This window comes from Thalassophryne amazonica, chromosome 9 (genome assembly GCF_902500255.1).
Source record: "Thalassophryne amazonica chromosome 9, fThaAma1.1, whole genome shotgun sequence".
Lineage (NCBI taxonomy): Eukaryota > Metazoa > Chordata > Actinopteri > Batrachoidiformes > Batrachoididae > Thalassophryne > Thalassophryne amazonica.
The window spans coordinates 86739743-86760638 of NC_047111.1; the positions used below are offsets into that span (position 1 = coordinate 86739743).

Consider the following 20896-nt stretch of genomic DNA (forward strand, 5'->3'; position numbering starts at 1 on the left):
TCAATTGGATATCTGAATATCTCACTGTAACGTTTAGGCCTTTTCATATCCTACTAAACACCAAATGCAACATTGTACCAATGCTGAACCCACTGGAAAGCTGAAATAAAATTACACAAAGGCCAAATAACATTTCTTTTTCCATCACATGTTTTTGGAATTTGGTCTGCAGATGCGACCTAGTGTATTGTGTAGCATGATGTGTAATGGGTGAGTGTGTTGTGGAGTTGAACTAGGGAGAGGATGGGTGTTGTGTCTGCACAGTGTTTGGTGTTGGCACTTGTGTTGGGGGAGAACTATATTTTAGGGGGCTAGTGTCCTGAAGGTCTGGGTCACCAAGGAGTTGGGGTAGTGGCCGCTCTGCGACAGGAAGGATGTGGGGCGATTTGTCCTGTAGGTTTTCCCACCCAACAGGAATTCAAAACAACATGACATAATAACAACAGAATGTGCATTTGATGAGAAGTCCATGCAGGCAGTTATGTCACAGGCAGGAGTCATCCAGCAGTCCTCATGTCATCAGTGGGCCTGTTCCCGCGGAAATATCAATTTCAAATGTAGACTGCAGTGTGCAGTCTATCAGTCCGGCATCCTGTGTTCAGTAGTCGTCTCACTATCCGTACCTCAGACAGAGAGAGAAAGAGCAGAATCTGTCTCCCAGAAAAACTACACTTAAGGTATAATTCATCAGCAGTAAATCGACAGGAAAGCAAATACTAAAGCGATCGCTGGCCGCTAGCTCTAAGCTTCACTAACAGATCAAAAATTTAGATAAAGTTGAGGCAGAGACCTGTTCCGTTACTAATAAATTAATTTAAAAGGGTAGGAAGAATAGTACTATACTACGCCAGTATGCTAGCCATACAAAAGGGAGAATAAATGCGTCTTAAGTCTGGACTTGAATGTCTCTACAGAATCAGACTGTTTTATCTCCATAGGGAGGTCATGCTACACAACAGGTGCACGATAAGAGAAGGCTCTGTGGCCCACAGACTTTTTATTCACCCTAGGGACACATAGTAGCCCTGCGCCTTGAGAACGCAGAGCCTGGGCCAGTACTTAGGGTTGGAGGTGGGCTTGGGCTAGTCCGGTTGAGCTCCATGTGGGTAGCCAGCTGGACTAGCCCAAGACCACCTCCAACCATCTCAGCCTCATGTGGAGCCCCCAGACAAAACTGCATTGGCCCCATTTGGGCCACCCATGTGGAACACACATGGGGGCAATGGGGACATGTTTGCTGGGAACCGAAAAGTGTCTTTTCAAGTTGAAAATGACGGCTAACATGGTCACATCTCAGAGGAGGACAATTTTGAACCAGCCAGAACACGAATCCAGGAGAACTTGGTAATGTTTGCCATGCCACTCCGGAATGTCTGCAGCTACTGTTGTTGAATTAATTAGGTCACTAAGCAGGTCATGCAATGTGATTTTTTTTTTTTTTTTTTTTGCTCTGAATTGCTACTAAAGTATTTGGGTACCCAAATAAAATGGTGGAGAAATACAGCACATTCCACATTGTTTGCTACAAGATCTAGGAAACAGCCAGGACTTAATGATCCCTAAAAATTTTAAACAATATGCAGTGGCCTCAAAAATTCACAATGGAGCAGAAAAATATAAATAGCAATAATGCCATGACATTTTCTGTAAATTAATTCAACATTATGGCTTCGTAACTTTCAAATTGTCAATGTTTTTAGACTGAACACACAGGACTAATGAAGCCTGAAAGTCAATGCTGAGGGAAAATCATAAACCCGTACGAAATTATGGTGTCCACTTTCTCGTAAGTTAGCGTCCGTTTTCAGTAGGTAGGTTTGTTCCTCGATAATATTTATGTAAATTTCGTAGGTGGGACCGACTTCTGTTATGTTAGAGTTTTATTTTGACAGGAGAGGCGCTAAAATGCTAAGTGGCTAACCCGGACGTCTACATATGTTACAACCCGTAACCACGACAACGGCGTAAGACGTCGCCGCGGGAGAATCATAAATGCTAAAGTAGCAGCCTCTTACCCTCCGCTAAACTTTCAAACTGAAAGTGTTTAAATGGAGAGGCGCCATTCGGGAAAAGAAAAGCTCATCGTACCAACAGATTTCACGGCACCACCGGTTCAAAGTAGGTTATGTTTCTGTTTCTAAAAGCGAGCAATGTTCGGATAAAGCTATACAACAATGGCTAAGCTAACATCAATATGAGAGTGAAACTGACAGGTTTTTTCGACAAAGAAAGTGGTGCAGAAACCAAACTATCTCGTGTGGTCTCCCTGTGTTTGTTGAACATGTACAAACACATTTTTCAACATGACTCAACATGTGAACAGTTACAGCGGTGCATTGTACATTTTGATCTGTTTCTCAAGTATCACTTGTAGTCAGTTGGATCACTTGGATCACTTTTTTTGAAAGTTCCGCTATAATAATGCAACTGAATATCCTTTATTGGGTATTGTTGTATTGGGTATTTGGATGGACAGTCTGGATGGGGTAGCCCTTCTACTTAAAGTGTGAAGCCACATTATGTGTGGATCTGCATGTTGAATTGGCACAGATTTTATGCCGGATGCCCTTCCTGACGCAACTCCACATTACATGGAGAAATGTGGCAGTGGTGGGATTTGAACACAGAACCTTCTGCACTGAAACCAAGCGCATTAACCATTTGGCCACCACCCCTGCTTGTTTTGAACACAAAATGATATAAATTATACTTATTAAATGAGAATTTACTTAGTTTCGAAAGGCACTGTTATACATTTTTTACGAACAAAAAAATGAAGTGTGGAGGTGAGATTTCTCCCAAATTACAAAGTAAAAGCCCCCACATTCATGCCCATTCGTGATGTTGAGATGACCCCCAAAGTACACATGGCTCACATGTACTGACACGAGGCTGCTGCTTCAGTGATCCACAACCGGCAGATTTTCACATCAGAGATAAATGCGTGCAGCAATTAAACAGCAAAACATAACACACTGACATTTCTACCCAAGTAAGTAAGTATTTTAGAGAGATCGTTACTTTCAAACCTGCAGGAATGAGTGAGTCAGAAAAAGCGCGCACACTGCAGACAGAGCATGTTTTAATTCCTCTACTGATCACAAGGATATGGGGTTAAAATTGTCTCATTAGTATTTGTAAATGCACACAGGGTGAAGGTTCATAATCAATTGTAGTAGCACTGAACTGGTTTTGCATTGTTGCACATTGTTATTATTATTTATTTATTTATTTGGAAATTGCCCTCTTCCCCCTATGTCCCTCCTTCCGTGGATTATAGCCACCAATTAATAGTATTGAACTGGTTTCTACATTGCTGCACAGTGTCACCATTTTTATATTTATTTATTTGGTCTGTTCTTACTCTTTAATGCATTTTATCAATATCTTGTTTTTATATTGCTGTCAAATGTCACTGTACAGATGTTATAAATGTTTACATGGGGTATTTAGGGGTTATTTATTGCACTGGTTGCTCTTTTTAACTACGCATGTGGATGCTCCAGATGTAATTTCGTTGTTCTTTGTGGCAATGACAATAAATGCTTGAATCTCTGAATCTGAATCTACAAATAATCATTGATTTGCAAATGTGTTCAGATATCCACAAATGCAAATTTCATATTTGTAACTTGTAAATTGGTCTTTGCAAATAATGTTGTATTTGCAAATATAAAACTTAATTTGTAAAAAAAAAAAAAAAAAAAATTACATTTGTAAAACTGGAAATTGTATTTGTGAATTGTTTCAGCATTTGTGGATCACCAGTTACACACATTCATCGCTTTCCTTTGTGACGTAATTTTGAGACATTCTTTTTGCGAAATCCACACAGATCCACAAACAAATGCCTACTGATTCGCAAATACACACTCACGCACACTGGATATCCACTAGATGGCAGTGTGGTTCCATTCATTACACAGCCGTTTGTTTCGATTTCTCAGCCATTTGACTCATTTTGACTTCTGATATGAGCTGGATGGACATGGGCGGACAAGGAGAGCAGTCGCCATCATCTAATGTAAGTACAAACAACTTTTGTTGTCCTAACTTAAGATAAGACTCGATTCGCTTGATTATGTTCCTTCTTGACGAATCCCTCCAAGGTCCATGCTAGTTGATAGTTAGCAATTAAGTTAATGTGATGCACAGCCACAGTAATTAAGCAATCTACACCAACTTCAGGGGTGGAAAACTCCAGCTTCAGAATGTAAAAGCCCTAACATGTATTGCTTCTACAACCCCAATTCCAGTGAAGTTGGGACGTTGTGTGAAATGTAAATAAAAAGAGAATACAATGATTTGCAAATCCTGTTCAACCTATATTCAACTGAAAACACCACAAAGACAAGATATTTAATGTTCAAACTGATAAACTTTATTGTTTTTGTGCAAATATTTACTCCTTTTGAAATGAATGCCTGCAACGCGTCTCAAAAAACCTGGGACAGGGGCAACAAAAGACTGGGAAAGTTGATGAATGCTCAAATAACACCTGTTTGGAACATTCCACAGGTGAACAGGTTAATTGGAAACAGGTGAGTGTCATGATTGGGTATAAAAAGAGCATCCCCAAAAGGCTCAGCTGTTTACAAGCAACGATGGGGCGAGGATCACCACTTTGTGAACAACTGTGTGAAAAATAGTCCAACAGTTTAAGAACAATGTTTCTCAACGTTCAATTGCAAGGAATTTAGGGATTCCATCATCTACAGTCCATAATATAATCAGAAGATTCCGAGAATCTGGAGAACTTTCTACACGTAAGCTGCAAGGCTGAAAACCAACATTGAATGCCTGTGACCTTTGATCCCTCAGGCAGCACTGCATTAAAAACCAACATCATTGTGTAAAGAATCTTAGCGCGTGGGCTCAGGAACACTTCAGAAAACCATTGTCAGCACAGTTCGTCACAACATCTACAAGTGCAAGTTAAAACTCTACCATGCAAAGCGAAAGCCATACATCAGCAACATCCAGAAATGCCGCCGCCTTCTCTGGGCCCAAGCTCATTTGAAATGGACAGACACAAAGTGGAAAAGTGTGCTGTGGTCTGATGAGTCCACATTTCAAATTGTTTTTGGAAATCCTGGGTGTCGTGTCCTCCGGACAAAAGAGGAAGAAGACCATCCAGATTGTTACCAGCACAAAGTTCAAAAGCCAGCATCTGTGATGGTATGGGGGCGTGTTAGTGCCCATGGCATGGGCAACTTAACACATCTGTGATGGTACCATCAATGCTGAAAGGTACATCCAGGTTTTGGAGGAACACATGCTGCCATCTAAGCAACGTCTTTTTCAGGGACGTCCCTGCTTATTTCAGCAAGACAATGCCAAGCCACATTCTACACGTGTTGCAACAGCAAGGCTTCGTAGTAAAAGAGTGCGGGTACTAGACTGGCCTGCCTGCAGTCCAGACCTGTGGCCCATTGAAAATGTGTGGCGCATTATGTAGCGCAAAATACAACAAAGGAGACCCTGGACTGTTGAACAACTGAAGTCGTACATCAAGCAAGAATATGAAAGAATTCCACCTACAAAGCTTCAATAATTAGTGTCCTCAGTTTCCCAAATGCTTATTGAGTGTTGTTAGAAGGAAAGGTGATGTAACACAGTGGTAAACATACCACTGTCCCAGCTTTTTTTTAAACGTGTTGCAGGCATCCATTTCAAAATGAGCAAATATTTACACAAAAACAATAAAGTTTATCAGTTTGAACATATATTTGAACAATATCTTGTCTTTGTGGTGTATTCAATTGAAAATAGGTTGAAGAGGATTTGTAAATCATTGTATTCTGTTTTTATTTACGTTTTACACAACTTCCCAACTTCATTGGAATTGGGGTTGTACCTGTGCACCTAAAACAGGTGACCTCAATAATGATCTCATCCACCTGTTTGAAGAGTTGAACTAATTACAATCAGCTGCTTTATTAGGAAGATGGAACAAATATGTGGTTGGACATTTACTTTATGAAGCCGGAGTTTTCCACCTCTGCCAAATTTGCTATGGTGACTGAGGGCACCAAGGGGGAGGTCACTGGGGCCTATAGGTTGAAAGCATATGTGTGTGTGAGAACACACACACACGGGGTCAGCCTTAAACACTGAACAGAAATATAAATGCAACACTTTTGCTCCCATTTTTCATGAGCTGAACTCAAAGATCTAAAACATTTGATTTGGAATAGAATGTGCATTGTTCCCAATGCATTTATATGTATGGAAATAATGTACAAATATTATTTGGTGAAAGATATATATAATGAGATGAAAGACTGAACGTACTGTTCAACTCTGCTTCGCCTTGTTGATTGGTACGTTCCATCTTACACCAAATGAAATATTTGTTCCATTGAAAGAATGAAAAAACATTATATGTTTTATGTAACGGTGAACATAAGATGGAACGTACTGTTCAACTCTGCTTCGCCTTGTTGATTGGTACGTTCCATCTTACACCAAATGAAATATTTGTTCCATTGAAAGAATGAAAAAACATTATATGTTTTATGTAACGGTGAACATGGATCATTGCCATTTGATATTTTATTATAATCAGCAGAAAAGGGACTACATTTTGGTGTTTGGCACTGGCGTTGACGTCAAGAGTCCAACACAAACTTTAAATAGGACTCCAAAATTGTGAACTTGCAAAAAACAATTCTAATGATGTAGATCCTTGATGCCGTGCGCTGTTTGTGTACGGACTGCCGCCTGCTTTTCTCACTCCAGTGAAAAATCGTGTCAGAAATTAGTCCACTTTTTTCATCCTCTTCATTTGGGATGGGTATTTATAATATTTTATCTATCGATTCCACTTATCTAGAGGATTCTTTATCAGTTCTCTTATCAATACCTCTTGTGAATTTTCTGTGTACAAAAGTAGGCTTTGCAGGTTTTCTATGTCAACATTTTATTGAGTCCTAAAGTAAATAAATATGAAATTGGTCATCAATAATTATGCTGTCTAATCAGCATCTTGATATGCCACACCTGTGAGGTGGGATGGATTATCTCGGCAAAGGAGAAGTGCTCACTAACAGATTTGTGAACAGTATTTGAGAGAAATAGGTCTTTTTGTGTATATAGAAAATGTTTTAGATCTTTGAGTTCAGCTCATGAAAAATGGGAGCAAAAACAAACGTGTTGCGTTTATATTTTTGTTCAGTCTATAAATCATCATTCGCTCACTGGAGCCCTTATTTTTGCAGTTCACGTGGTATTCAGGTCAGGTAACAAGCATCCCACTTTACTTACTATGTAGTAGCAGCTGGCTAGGATGCACTTTAATTGCAATCTGAATGGGCCAGCGCGTGCCATGTGGCAGTTGAAGCGCGTATTTTTTCAGTTAAAATGTACCTGTTTTGTATGGCATGCCACAGCATTGCAGTGATATTGATATTGCAGAACTAGTGACCATCCCTGGATCTCAAGACCAGACACCTAAGTGGCTCTACTCTACTCTGTTCTACGCTTCTATTCTACTCTTCTTTTTTAGATATTTAGATATACCTTAGTATACACTAGTAGAGTTCTACCTTGGAATTGGAATGTATTATATAAGACATACCTTACTGAATTTTCATGCTATCACCTTTCATCATCATTCACTTGAGTCTCATGAATATCACAAACCACTAGATGAAAATTAATGACAACATACACACATTGCAATGCAACTTACTATACCTTAACTAAAGTGGCATGAAATATTATACGAATAATGAATGTTTATGAATTCAATGGTAGATTTCGCCTCGTTGAATGGTATGTTCCAGCTTTCACCGAATTAAATATTTGTTCCATTGAAAGAATGTAAAAACATTCATTATTTGTTTTATATAATGGCTAAAATAGATCCTTGTCATTTGATATTTTATTAATTTATAAACAACAGAAAAGGGACTTACATTTTAGTGTTCCACTGCTGCTAAAGTCCAAATTGTGATGTGTAGTCCAGTGATGCACTGCTTTGACTTCGGACTTCCATTAAAAAAAAAGACTTTGTGTAGTTCCTCAGTCCAGCCAGAAATCACATCAGCTTTCCAGCTTGTCATTTGAACAGCTTTTCATGCATCCAAACGGCTTACAGCGGAGTGGATTTTGTGTGTGTGTGTATGTGTATATATATATATATATATATATATATATATATATATATATATATATATATATATATATATATATATATATATATATATATATATATATATATATATATATATATATATATATATATATATATATATATATATAATTACTGTATGTGTGTTACAAAAATTAGTAGTCAGTCAGTTAGCTCAATCAAATCGTCGTCTCGCTTGTGTCATCAACTGGATCGGCGCTTGTGCGCACATGTACTACTACAACAAAAGACTATGTACATCCTCAGTGCTGCGTTAAAAAAAAAATCACATCAGAAATTAGTTCAGCTTTTCATTCTAACTTCCTGCTAACAGCCTCCAGACAGCGCAGTGGATTTGTTTTGTGTGTGGGTATGTTTGTGCAGAGTGCAATGGTTCCATTGTATGGAACCAAATTTGCACTCTAAATGCAGTGCAACACAAATGGGATGAATAATCCATGTCAAGTGACATACAAACCACCAATCAAATGACAAGGATCCACTCAGTCGTTATATAAACAATGACATGGCTAAAATTCTTCTCTGTTACCCGTGCATAAAATGGGTAACTTAGCTAGTGTTACACATTTTTGAAGTGCCGCATTGGAGTTTCTGCCTGTGCAGTCAGGTCCATACTTACTCTAAGTACTTACAGCGTGACAAACATTTTGTAAAATTTACATCTACCACAATAAAATTGAAATGCCAAGATGTATTTGTAGTGCAGACTGATAGCTTTAATACAAGAGTTTATTTTTTTAATCACATTAACAATTAAGAGAATACAGCTGTTTTTATGCAGTTACTTAATTTTCCAAGCCCATAAATAACTGGACAAACTAAAGCTGAGGATTTTTTTTAAATCATCACTTACAGCCAGTTTCCGTTTGACTAGGCTGGAAATGTGTACGTGAACATTTTGAAATCACTGAGTAGTATGTCTTGGAATTCATCATTATACAAATAATGAATGTTTATGAGTTCAGTGGCACGAGTATTTCATGAGGTGAAAGCTGGAACATACCATTCAACTTGGCTTCACCTCGTTGAATGGCATGCTCCAGCTTTCACCTCATGAAATATTTGTTCCATTGAAAGAATGTAAAAACATTTATTATTTGTTTTATATAACGGCTAAAATAGATCCTTGTCATTTGATACACTCAACAAAAATATAAACGCAACACTTTTGGTTTTGCTCCCATTTTGTATGAGATGAACTCAAAGATCTAAAACTTTTTCCACATACACAATATCACCATTTCCCTCAAATATTGTTCACAAACCAGTCTAAATCTGTGATAGTGAGCATGTCTCCTTTGCTGAGATAATCCATCCCACCTCACAGGTGTGCCATATCAAGATGCTGATTAGACACCATGATTAGTGCACAGGTGTGCCTTAGACTGTCCACAATAAAAGGCCACTCTGAAAGGTGCAGTTTTGTTTTATTGGGGGGGGGGGGGGATACCAGTCAGTATCTGGTGTGACCACCATTTGCCTCATGCAGTGCAACACATCTCCTTCGCATAGAGTTGATCAGGTTGTCAATTGTGGCCTGTGGAATGTTGGTCCACTCCTCTTCAATGGCTGTGCGAAGTTGCTGGATATTGGCAGGAACTGGTACACGCTGTCGTATACGCCGGTCCAGAGCATCCCAAACATGCTCAATGGGTGACATGTCCGGTGAGTATGCTGGCCATGCAAGAACTGGGACATTTTCAGCTTCCAAGAATTGTGTACAGATCCTTGCAACATGGGGCCGTGCATTATCCTGCTGCAACATGAGGTGATGTTCTTGGATGTATGGCACAACAATGGGCCTCAGGATCTCGTCACGGTATCTCTGTGCATTCAAAATACCATCAATAAAATGCACCTGTGTTCTTCATCCATAACAGACGCCTGCCCATACCATAACCCCACCGCCACCATGGGCCACTCGATCCACAACATTGACATCAGAAAACCGCTCACCCACACGACGCCACACACGCTGTCTGCCATCTGCCCTAGACAGTGTGAACCGGGATTCATCCGTGAAGAGAACACCTCTCCAACGTGCCAAACGCCAGCGAATGTGAGCATTTGCCCACTCAAGTCGGTTACGGCGACGAGTCAGGTCGAGAACCCGATGAGGACGACGAGCATGCAGATGAGCTTCCCTGAGACGGTTTCTGACAGTTTGTGTGGAAATTCTTTGGTTATGCAAACCGATTGTTTCAGCAGCTGTCTGAGTGGCTTGTCTCAGACGATCTTGGAGGTGAACATGCTGGATGTGGAGGTCCTGGGCTGGTGTGGTTACACGTGGTCTGCGGTTGTGAGGCTGGTTGGATGTACTGCCAAATTCTCTGAAACGCCTTTGGAGACGGCTTATGGTAGAGAAATGAACATTCAATACACGAGCAACAGCTCTGGTTGACATTCCTGCTGTCAGCATGCCAATTGCATGCTCCCTCAAATCTTGCGACATCTGTGGCATTGTGCTGTGTGATAAAACTGCACCTTTCAGAGTGGCCTTTTATTGTGGGCAGTCTAAGGCACTGGTGTCTAATCAGCATCTTGATATGGCACACCTGTGAGGTGGGATGGATTATCTCAGCAAAGGAGAAGTGCTCACTATCACAGATTTAGACTGGTTTGTGAACAATATTTGAGGGAAATGGTGATATTGTGTATGTGGAAAAAGTTTTAGATCTTTGAGTTCATCTCATACAAAATAGGAGCAAAACCCAAAGTGTTGCGTTTATATTTTTGTTGAGTGTACTTTATTCATTTACAAACAACAGAAAAGGGACTTACATTTTGGTGTTTCACTGCTGCTGAAGTCCAAATTGTGACATGTAGTCCAGTGATGCTGTGCACTGACGTCAGACTTCCATTAAAAAAAAAGGAAAAAAAAAACATTTTGTGTAGTTCCTCAGTCTAGCCAATAATCACGTCAGCGTTTCATCTGAACAGTTCTTCATGCATCCAGACAGTTTATAGTGGAGTGGATTTTGCGTGCGTGTGTGTTACAAGAATTAGCACCGTCAGTTAGCTCAATCAAATCATGTCTCGTTAGTCCTTGTCTCCCCCCCCCCCCCCCCCCCCCCGCACACGCAACCTGGTCGGCGTTTGTGCGCACATGTACTACCAAAAAAGACTGTACAAACAGTGGGATAACTGTTTCGTAATTAATTGCTTCCTGGTGTTGACAGAAGCATTTGCTAATGTCATTTTTTAAATGTCTTTTTATCAGTTATCTTTAAAACCTACGGTGATAACCTACATAATCTATAATCTATATATGATTTCTCATCAGAGGATGCTCTCTGTTTACAGAGTTGAAGCTCAGCAGAGCTCCAGGAAAAATGTGAAATCTTTCCTGTGCTCCTTATCATAGTGAAAACACAATGTTATATTTTTAGTTGACCAAGTCACTTTCAAAAGCTCTGGTTAAAGCATGTGCTGTTACATGATTTGGCCATATGAGCAGCCTGCAAGTCATCTATGACAACAAGACTTATAGGCCTTTGTGACTGTACTTGCAAAAACTGCAACATGCAAGGTTTGTTTGTTGAATCACCAACTTCATGGTGGAGCAGAACAGAGAAAGATTTTCATACAAGAAAATGACTAGGCTCAATTCTGCCATGTGCCTTCTGGTAAACTGACTGCATCTGATATTTTATGTCTGCTTTCTGAGAAAAGCCCTCTCTGTGTCACTGTGAAGCTGTACAACTGTATAATTCTATTTTTGTAGACACTCCCCTGCTATAAACAAAATGTAGTGTGAAATGACTCATTACAGACTAACATACCATATGTAGCAGAAATCCATATTTGGATGCCTTCTTGTTCTGTGAATCACCTTCGTAGGGGCTGCAGTTATCCCAACCACATATATCCATCCATTTTCTTCCGCTTTATCCGGAGTCGGGTCGCGGGGGCAGCAGCTCAAGCAAAGCCGCCCCGACCTCCCGATCCACACACACCTCCCCCAGCTCCTCCGGGGGAACCCCAAGGCGTTCCCAATCCAGCCGAGAGATGTAGTCCCTCCAGCGTGTCCTGGGTCTTCCCCGGGGCCTCCCCCCAATGGGACGTGCCCAGAACACCTCTCCAGTGAGGCGTCCAGGGGGCATCCGGAAAAGATGCCCGAGCCACCTCAACTGATGTGTTATTGACCAGACTGGTTTTTCATTAGTTCACAATGCAAGTTTGAAAGATTTTAGTAGACCTTTTGTTATGATTTACTGGTAAATTAACGAAAGAGTAATCTACGATTCACACTAACAATAATAATAATAATAATAATAATAAACTAATTAAAAAAAAAATGAATAAAACAAACAACAAAATCCAGCCTCAGAGACAGGAAACCAGTGAAGAGATGCCAAAATGGGTGTAATGTGGTCAAACTCTCTACTTCCTGTCAAGAGTCTGGTAAGAGCATTTTGAAGCAATTGGAGACCCCTAATGCTGGACTGCAGTAAACCAGAAAATAGAACATTACAGTAGTCCAGTCTAGAAGAGACAAATGCACAAATCAGGGTTTTGCATCAGCCATAGACAGGATGGGACGAATCTTCGCTATATTTTGCAGGTGGAAGAAAACAGTCCTCCTTATGTCTCTAATGTGTAGGTCAAAGGACAAAGTGGGATCAAAAATCACCCCAGGGTTCCTCATTTTGTCACTGTGATGTTCATGGTTCACGAGCCTAGGTTAAGCGTTAGGTGGTCAAGCTGATGCCCATGTCTATCTATCTGGACCAAGAACTATCATTTCGGTCTTGACCGAGTTAAAAAGTAAGCAATTACTGGAATTCCAGCAATTTTAATAATTCAGGTCACTTTACCTGGAAATGTGACCATAGTGTTAGCCCAAACAAATCATTATGTTGGTAGGACATTCTGCTTGGTAGCTCTTGCATAGTCTCTAAAGATGCAAAGATTAAGATATTGAGTTGCCTGTGGTGTCTTTTTTTAATAGTTTGTTTTTACCTCCGCCAAGGAGGTTATGTTTTTGGTCGCATTTGTTTGTTTGTTTGTCTGTCTGTCAGCAGGATAACTCAAAAGGTTTTGAAGAGATTTTGATGAAATTTTGTGGAGTGGTTGGAAATGACAAGAGGAACAAGTGATTAAATTTTAGTGGTCATCCGGATCACGATCCGGATCCTGATGCTATCGCATTAGCATGTCTATGGCATTTTCAATGTTAAAAGTTAGCATTAAGCAGTTGCAGCTGTCATCACGTTCGGGTGCATTTGTTTTCAAATTGTAATATTTCTTACATTTATTTTTGTTTATATATTAATAATCTAATTATTATTATATACAATTTTAGAGAAAGTGACCCTATGGCCTTGTTTAGAGAAGTGTTTCATAAATGTTAAAAAATTCATATATTTGCAGTTTAGTTGAATAATAAATTGAATTTTGTCTCTTATTTGTTTTTGTCTATAAGCACATGCAATATCAATATCAGTGCTCAGATGACAGTAGCTTCTGGGAAAGGTGCAAGTTGCATTAAACTGTGATGCCAAGCACTAAGGATACATGTTATCCAGTCACAGCAGATTAAACTTTTTTTTACTACTGAGCAAACATCATTGTTAGACTTCTTTAGGTTCAATGATTCCATGGCGTGTAGATGTTATGGCGTCAGTGACCCCATGGCCTTGGCGGAGTTTGCACTCTCTGAGTGCTTCTAGTTTTTTTTTTTTTGTTTTTTTTAATTGTTGACATGGATGAGAGACTAAAAAACAAGACTATTGAATGTGCATTTAATTAATTAGTTTATTTATTTATTTATTAAGGAAATACTCAGGAGGACCTGGTACCTCCATCACATTTTGCATCTCATGCCAAGTCTGTTGGAGCACCCAGAGGCATTCAGATCTCAAGGACACCGCCACCCATCCCCTGGATAAACCCAGGTGTAAAAACAGTGGCTTCAAGCCATATCAGCACAGCTAATCCATGGCTCGCCGTCACTCAGGCCCAACAACAAATCTTGGAACTGCAGAAGGAAAATCAGCGGCTCATGATGCTACAAGTAGGCAGCACAACAGGACATGCATCAGACAGGACAAGGTAGCCTTGCCCCCGTTGTGTATATTCACTGTCATACACATAAAGTGCATGAATAGCTAATTTTCTTCAAATCCAGAGCAACAGAGGAAAGGGAGCAGTGGTCCAGACGGGAATCAGAGTGGCATTTAGAAGCAGAGAAGCACAAGGCTGAGGCTGAGAGGTTGAAGGGACAGGTGGAGGGTCTGACAGAGGCAGCAGGAAGACAGAGGGAGGCACTAAGAGAAAAAGACAGCATGCTAAACAGGTAAGAGGAATGGGAATGTACAACCCCAATTCCAGTGAAGTTGGGAAGTTCTGTAAAATGTAAATAAAAACAGAATACAATGATTTACAAATCCTCTTCAACCTATATTCAATTGAATACACCACAGAGACGAGATATTTAATGTTCAAACTGTTAAACTTTATCGTTTTTGTGCAAATATTTACTTATTTTGAAATGGATGCCTGCAACACATCTCAAAAAAGCTGGGACAGTGTTATGTTTACCACTGTGTTACATCACCTTTCCTTCTAACAACACTCAAGCGTTTTGTGAACCGAGGACACTAATTGTTGAAGCGTTGTAAGTGGAATTCTTTCCCATTCTTGCTTGATTTATGACTTGAGTTGTTCAGCAGTCCAGGGTCTCTGTTGTTGTATTTTGTGCTTCATAGTGCGCCACACGTTTTCAATGGGCGACTAGTCTGGACTGCAGGCAGGCCATTCTAGTACCCGCACTCTTTTACTACGAAGCCACGCTGTTGTAACACGTGCAGAATGTGGCTTGGCATTGTCTTGCTGAAATAAGCAGGGACATCCCTGAAAAAGATGTTGCTTGGATGGCAGCATGTGTTGCTCCAAAACCTGGATGTACCTTTCAGCATTGATGGTGCCATCACTGATGTGTTAAGTTGCCCATGCCGTGGGCACTAACACGCCCCCATACCATCACAGATGCTGGCTTTTGAACTTTGTGCTGGTAACAATCTGGATGGTCTTTTTCCTCTTTTGTCCGGAGGACACTACATCCATGATTTCCAAAAAAAATTTGAAATGTGGACTCATCAGACCACAGCACACTTTTCCACTTTGCGTCTGTCCATTTCAAATGAGCTCGGGCCCAGAGAAGGCGGCGGCGTTTCTGGATGTTGTTGATGTATGGCTTTCGCTTTGCATGGTAGAGTTTTAACTGGCACTGGTAGATGTAGTGACGAACTGTGTTAACTGACAATGGTTTTCTGAAGTGTTCTTGAGCCCACGCGCTAAGATCCTTGACACAGTAATGTCAGTTTTTAATGCAGTGCTGCCTGAGGGATCGAAGGTCACAGGCATTTAATGTTGGTTTTTGGCCTTGCCACTTGCGTGTAGAAAGTTCTCCAGATTCTCTGAATCTTCTGATTATATTATGGACTGTAGATGATGGAATCCCTAAATTCCTTGCAATTGAACATTGAACTGTCTATTTTTTTTTTTTTTTCACGCAGCTGCTCACTATATGGTGATCCTCGCCCCATCTTTGTTTGTGAAAGGCTGAGCCTTTTGGGTATGCTTCTTTTATACCCAATCATGACACTCACCTGTTTCCAATTAACCTGTTCACCTGTGGAATGTTCCAAACAGGTGTTATTTGTGCATTCATCAATTTTCCCAGTCTTTTGTTGCCCCTGTCCCAGGTTTTTTGAAATGTGTTGCAGGCATCCATTTCAAAATTAGCAAATATTTGCACAAAAACATTTATCAGTTTGAACATTAAACATCTTGTCTTTGTGGTGTATTCAATTGAATATAGGTTGAAGAGGATTTGCAAATCACTGTATTCTGTTTTTATTTACATTTCACACAACGTCCCAACTTCATTGGAATTGGGGTTGTAGTAATGCAATAGCGTCTTGTTCTTTACATGAAATTTCTTTGCTGAAATTTGTGATGAATATTTTTGCAACAGCTTAACATGACATAACTTGTTTGGCAGACAGAGTCACGAAATTACATTAATACACGAAGAACTGTGTAAGACTCAGACTGAACTCAGCCAAGTCAAAGAAGAGCTTAGCCAGTGCACCGTGCAGAATGGCAGAATAAACTCACAGGTAATGCTGTTTAATATGATTGCAATGCATTCTGTGTTCCATTGGCAATTAATCTGTTTTTTAAATGTACTTATGATAACGGGTGATTGATCCAGTGAGCCAACAGTTTTGAGTGGCTGTTTGAGGCTGATCTTGTGGAATGTCATGTAGTCGTTTTGTAGGACCAATGCATTCTCTCACCTAACCTGTTTTATATAATAAAGAATGATTAACTGAGCAAGCGAGGTTAATAATTTGTTTATTTATATGGCTGTTCGGAGCTGTGCTTTCGTCTTGTTGGTGTTCATTTTGCATATCCACTTCGAGCTCGTTTGCTGTTAATTCCTCCAGTTCAAACTTATAAGTGTAATAAAATTCACTCGGAGAATGGTCCTCTTCATCACTTATAACTTCTTTGTTCACTTTTTGTCTATATTATATCCAAATGGTCTCTGTATGTGCGTGAGTGCATGCGTGTGTATGGCTTTGATCACACAAAAACCGGGGAGCGCTGTCATTTGCTGTTTGGTATGCTTGTGTATTTTGGGTCAAAGGTGAAGGCTGCGAAAATGGAAAGTTGATAGGACAAATATTTTTGGAGAAATGAGCAAACATAACTAACCAGTAAATAATTTACATCATGCTACAATATACCATGGGAGTTCAGGGTTTTCAGGTTTTGAATGTTATCATTGTGGTTCATGTTAGTTTAACAGTGTTGTTAGTGTTATTGATTTATTGTGTGTTAGTATCTCAATTGGTTTTGTCAGTTTAGTTAAGTCTCATGTTGCTGTACCATGAGTGACTTAAGTTTCATGTTATTACCATGAGTGAAATGTGTAGTGTTTTTAATATCTTCTGCCGCTGTCTTTGTTTCTCAAATTAAAAGCACTTGTGTACAGCAGCTGTGCATGCAACTTTGATCACAGAGAAACTGTGGACAGCTGGCCTTTGCTGTTTGGTATGCTTATGTATTTTGGGTCAAGGATGAATGCTGCAAAAATGGAACAATGAATGTCATCTACTTTCTGAACTCACATGCCATTCCAGCAGGGTCCAGCTTCTGTGGGAATGTGCTCTGTTTTGGAGCCAGCCTCAAGTGGCCAGTCAATCAACTTTGTTTTTCCAGGTGGTGGTGGGGAATTATTATTTGAAATTTAAATAATTCAATGATTTTTTTTTGTTTTTGTTTTACCTTTTGCCTTCGTCAATCCCAGTCATGCTACCGGTCTGTGTCCTTGGAAATAATTTCATCTGCATTGTCCCATTCCATCCAGCTATATATGGGTATCAGCCTTGGCTGGGGAACTAACCTGTGATGGACTGGTGTCTTGTTCAAGGAGAGTCATATTCTGTGACCCAATTCAGCAGCTGCTCCCTTCTAAGTGCTGTGTCCATGAAACTCTTCAGGCTTTAGCCCTTCAGAAACCTTGGAGGGTGGAACAGTGTGTGTTGAAATGAGCCCACTGGGCATTTTGCTATTGCATCATTAGTGTTTCCTGCCTCCACCTCCTGTCACCTGGTAACCTTTACAGCTGTATGTGGCAAGATAGCATAGTGGACGTAAACTGTAGTTTAGTAATAATTTTTCAGCACTAATTTATCCTTTACTTATAAATACAACTTATTTACAATTGTACATATGGACCCTAAAAGTGTGCTTTTGTCTTTTTTTTTTTTTAAATTTGTCAACCATTTTGGGGGAGAAAATTGCAGCATGTCATGGGATTGTTTGAGGGATACACCTGCTGTGTCACTCATTTGAGGGGGACAGAAGGCTCCACATGTCGGCCACTTTACAAGCAGCCTTTGTAAGGTGACAGCCTAGTTGTGACATTTATTATGTACACTCAACAAAAATATAAACGCAACACTTTTGGTTTTGCTCCCATTTTGTATGAGATGAACTCAAAGATCTAAAACTTTTTCCACATACACAATATCACCATTTCCCTCAAATATTGTTCACAAACCAGTCTAAATCTGTGATGTGTCTGTGTAGGCTCTCAGTTGTGCAGGTGGTTTCCATAGTAGAGAAGCTTGAATCTTCGACTGGACTGGGTTGCTTGACGTGAGGACGTTTCGCTTCAAATCGCAGAAGCTTCCTCAGCTAAAATTCTTGCTCTGGAAGTCTGATTTCTATTTGACTCTTGTAGAGAAGAATAAAACAGAAGCCAATAAAAGCTGGAGTTTTAAACCTAACCAGACCCCTCCTACTGAGAGGCAGACTGCTATAGGCTAGTGACTAAACAATAGCTCTAATTAGCAACTATTGTGCTCTAGTTAGCACACCTAATGACAGGACAGCTGTCCCTCTAATGATGGGATGGATGCCTTTCTGATGGCTCCCTTGATGACGTGAATGACTCATTACCATGAACAAAAGACTGAAACTCCTTTGACCTGAGTACCCCATTGTAAACAGAGGATAAAGTGTGTCTCAGACCCCCTCTCCGGTTAAGGCTGGGTTTCAAACGTTTCACAAAGAATGCCTCCTTGACCCCTCTCTCAAACCATTTCTTCTCTCTGGCTAATATTTTAACTTCCTTGTCCTCAAACGTGTGGTTACTGTCTTTAAAGTGGAGATGAACCGCAGACTGAGGTCCACTGGCGCCCTCTCTGCGGTGCTGGTATAGCCTTTTGTGTAAAGGTTGCTTCGTTTCACCTATGTAGTGTTCGTTACAGTTTTCCTGACATCTCATAGAATACACTACATTGCTCTGTTTGAAACTAGGGATCATGTCCTTAGGGTGAACTAATTTCTGTCTCAAGGTGTTAACCGGTTTAAAGTAAACTGGGATTTTGTGCTGTCTGAGGATCCTCTGTAGTTTTTCCCCTACTCCTGCTAAATAAGGGAGAGACACTCCTCTTCTTCTTGTCTCCGTCTCCTGTCTATCTGGTCTCTTTGTTCTCTGGGACTTCTGCACTTTGTCCAGGGACCATCGTGGGTACCCACATACTGTGAGGGCTTTCCGGACACGTTGTTGTTCTTTAGCCCTTCCCTCTGCAGTTGTGGGCACCTGTAGGACTCTGTGTTGAAGCGTCCTGATCACCCCGAGCTTGTGTTCAAGGGGGTGGTTTGAGCCAAAGAGCAGATATTGGTCAGTGTGAGTTGGTTTTCTGTAAACCCCTGTCTGGAGCTGCCTATTCTCCCCAATCATAACATCACAGTCCAAGAAGGCTAAATGGTTGTTTCTGGCATCCTCACGTGTGAACTTGATATTGGCGTCCACCGAGTTGATGTGTTCTGTAAAGTCCTCAACTTGCTGTTGCTTGATTTTAACCCATGTGTCATCAACATATCTGAACCAGTGATTGGGAGAGATGCCCGTGAAAGATGTCAAGGCTGTCTTCTCCACTTGCTCCATGTACAGATTGGCCACAATGGGGGATACCGGAGACCCCATCGCACAACCATGAATCTGTCTGTAGTAATTCCCCCTAAACAGGAAATACGTGGTGTTGAGGCAGATCTCCAAGAGTTGGCAGATGTGGTCTGGTGTGAGTTTGGTCCTTTCAAGTAGAGACACATCCTCCAGCAGTCTCTGCCTCACAGCTGAGACGGCCTCAGCAGTGGGGATGCAGGTGAACAACGATGTCACATCAAATGACACCATAGTTTCATCTGCCTCCAGCTGTAGGTCCTTGATCTTGTTCACACAATCTTGTGTGTTCTCTAAATGGTGGTCTGAGTTACCCACTAGAGGAGCCAAAATCCACTTGAGGTACTTGGCCAAATCTAGTGGGTCTCCAGTACTAGAGGAGCCAAAATCCACTTGAGGTACTTGGCCAAATCTAGTGGGTAACTCACCATGTGGAGAACACACAATTTGTATGAGATGAACTCAAAGATGAACTCAAAGATCTAAAACTTTTTCCACATACACAATATCACCATTTCCCTCAAATATTGTTCACAAACCAGTCTAAATCTGTGATAGTGAGCACTTCTCCTTTGCTGAGATAATCCATCCCACCTCACAGGTGTGCCATATCAAGATGCTGATTAGACACCATGATTAGTGCACAGGTGTGCCTTAGACTGTCCACAATAAAAGGCCACTCTGAAAGGTGCAGTTTTGTTTTATTGGGGGGGGATACCAGTCAGTATCTGGTGTGACCACCATTTGCCTCATGCAGTGCAACACATCTCCTTCGCATAGAGTTGATCAGGTTGTCAATTGTGGCCTGTGAAATGTTGGTCCACTCCTCTTCAATGGCTGTGCGAAGTTGCTGGATATTGGCAGGAACTGGTACACGCTGTCGTATACGCCGGTCCAGAGCATCCCAAACATGCTCAATGGGTAACATGTCCGGTGAGTATGCGGGCCATGCAAGAACTGGGACATTTTCAGCTTCCAAGAATTGTGTACAGATCCTTGCAACATGGGGCCGTGCATTATCCTGCTGCAACATGAGGTGATGTTCTTGGATGTATGGCACAACAATGGGCCTCAGGATCTCATCACGGTATCTCTGTGCATTCAAAATGCCATCAATAAAATGCATATTGTGTATGTGGAAAAAAGTTTTAGATCTTTGAGTTCATCTCATACAAAATGGGAGCAAAACCAAAAGTGTTGCGTTTATATTTTTGTTGAGTGTAAATGCCCAATGATTATAGCCTGAGAAGCGT

The 20896-nt window shown here is 40.7% G+C and overlaps 1 protein-coding gene across 2 annotated transcripts in view; it reads left to right on the forward strand.

Moving 5' to 3' along the window:
- The first annotated feature begins 1908 nt into the window (after positions 1-1908).
- The window catches only part of LOC117517590 (coiled-coil alpha-helical rod protein 1-like), a 46185-nt gene continuing 27197 nt past the window's right edge, over positions 1909-20896 (forward strand). Inside the window, exons 1-4 of one of the 2 annotated variants that reach the window (XR_004562761.1) lie at positions 1909-2118; positions 13933-14209; positions 14286-14453; positions 16164-16281. Coding sequence is in view for 1 of the 2 variants with exons in the window: in XM_034178682.1 (XP_034034573.1) it covers positions 2049-2118; positions 13933-14209; positions 14286-14453; positions 16164-16281 (633 nt within the window). In the remaining variant the exon portion in view is untranslated. The remainder of the gene's footprint in view (positions 2119-13932; positions 14210-14285; positions 14454-16163; positions 16282-20896) is intronic. The other variant, XM_034178682.1, reaches the window with a different exon arrangement.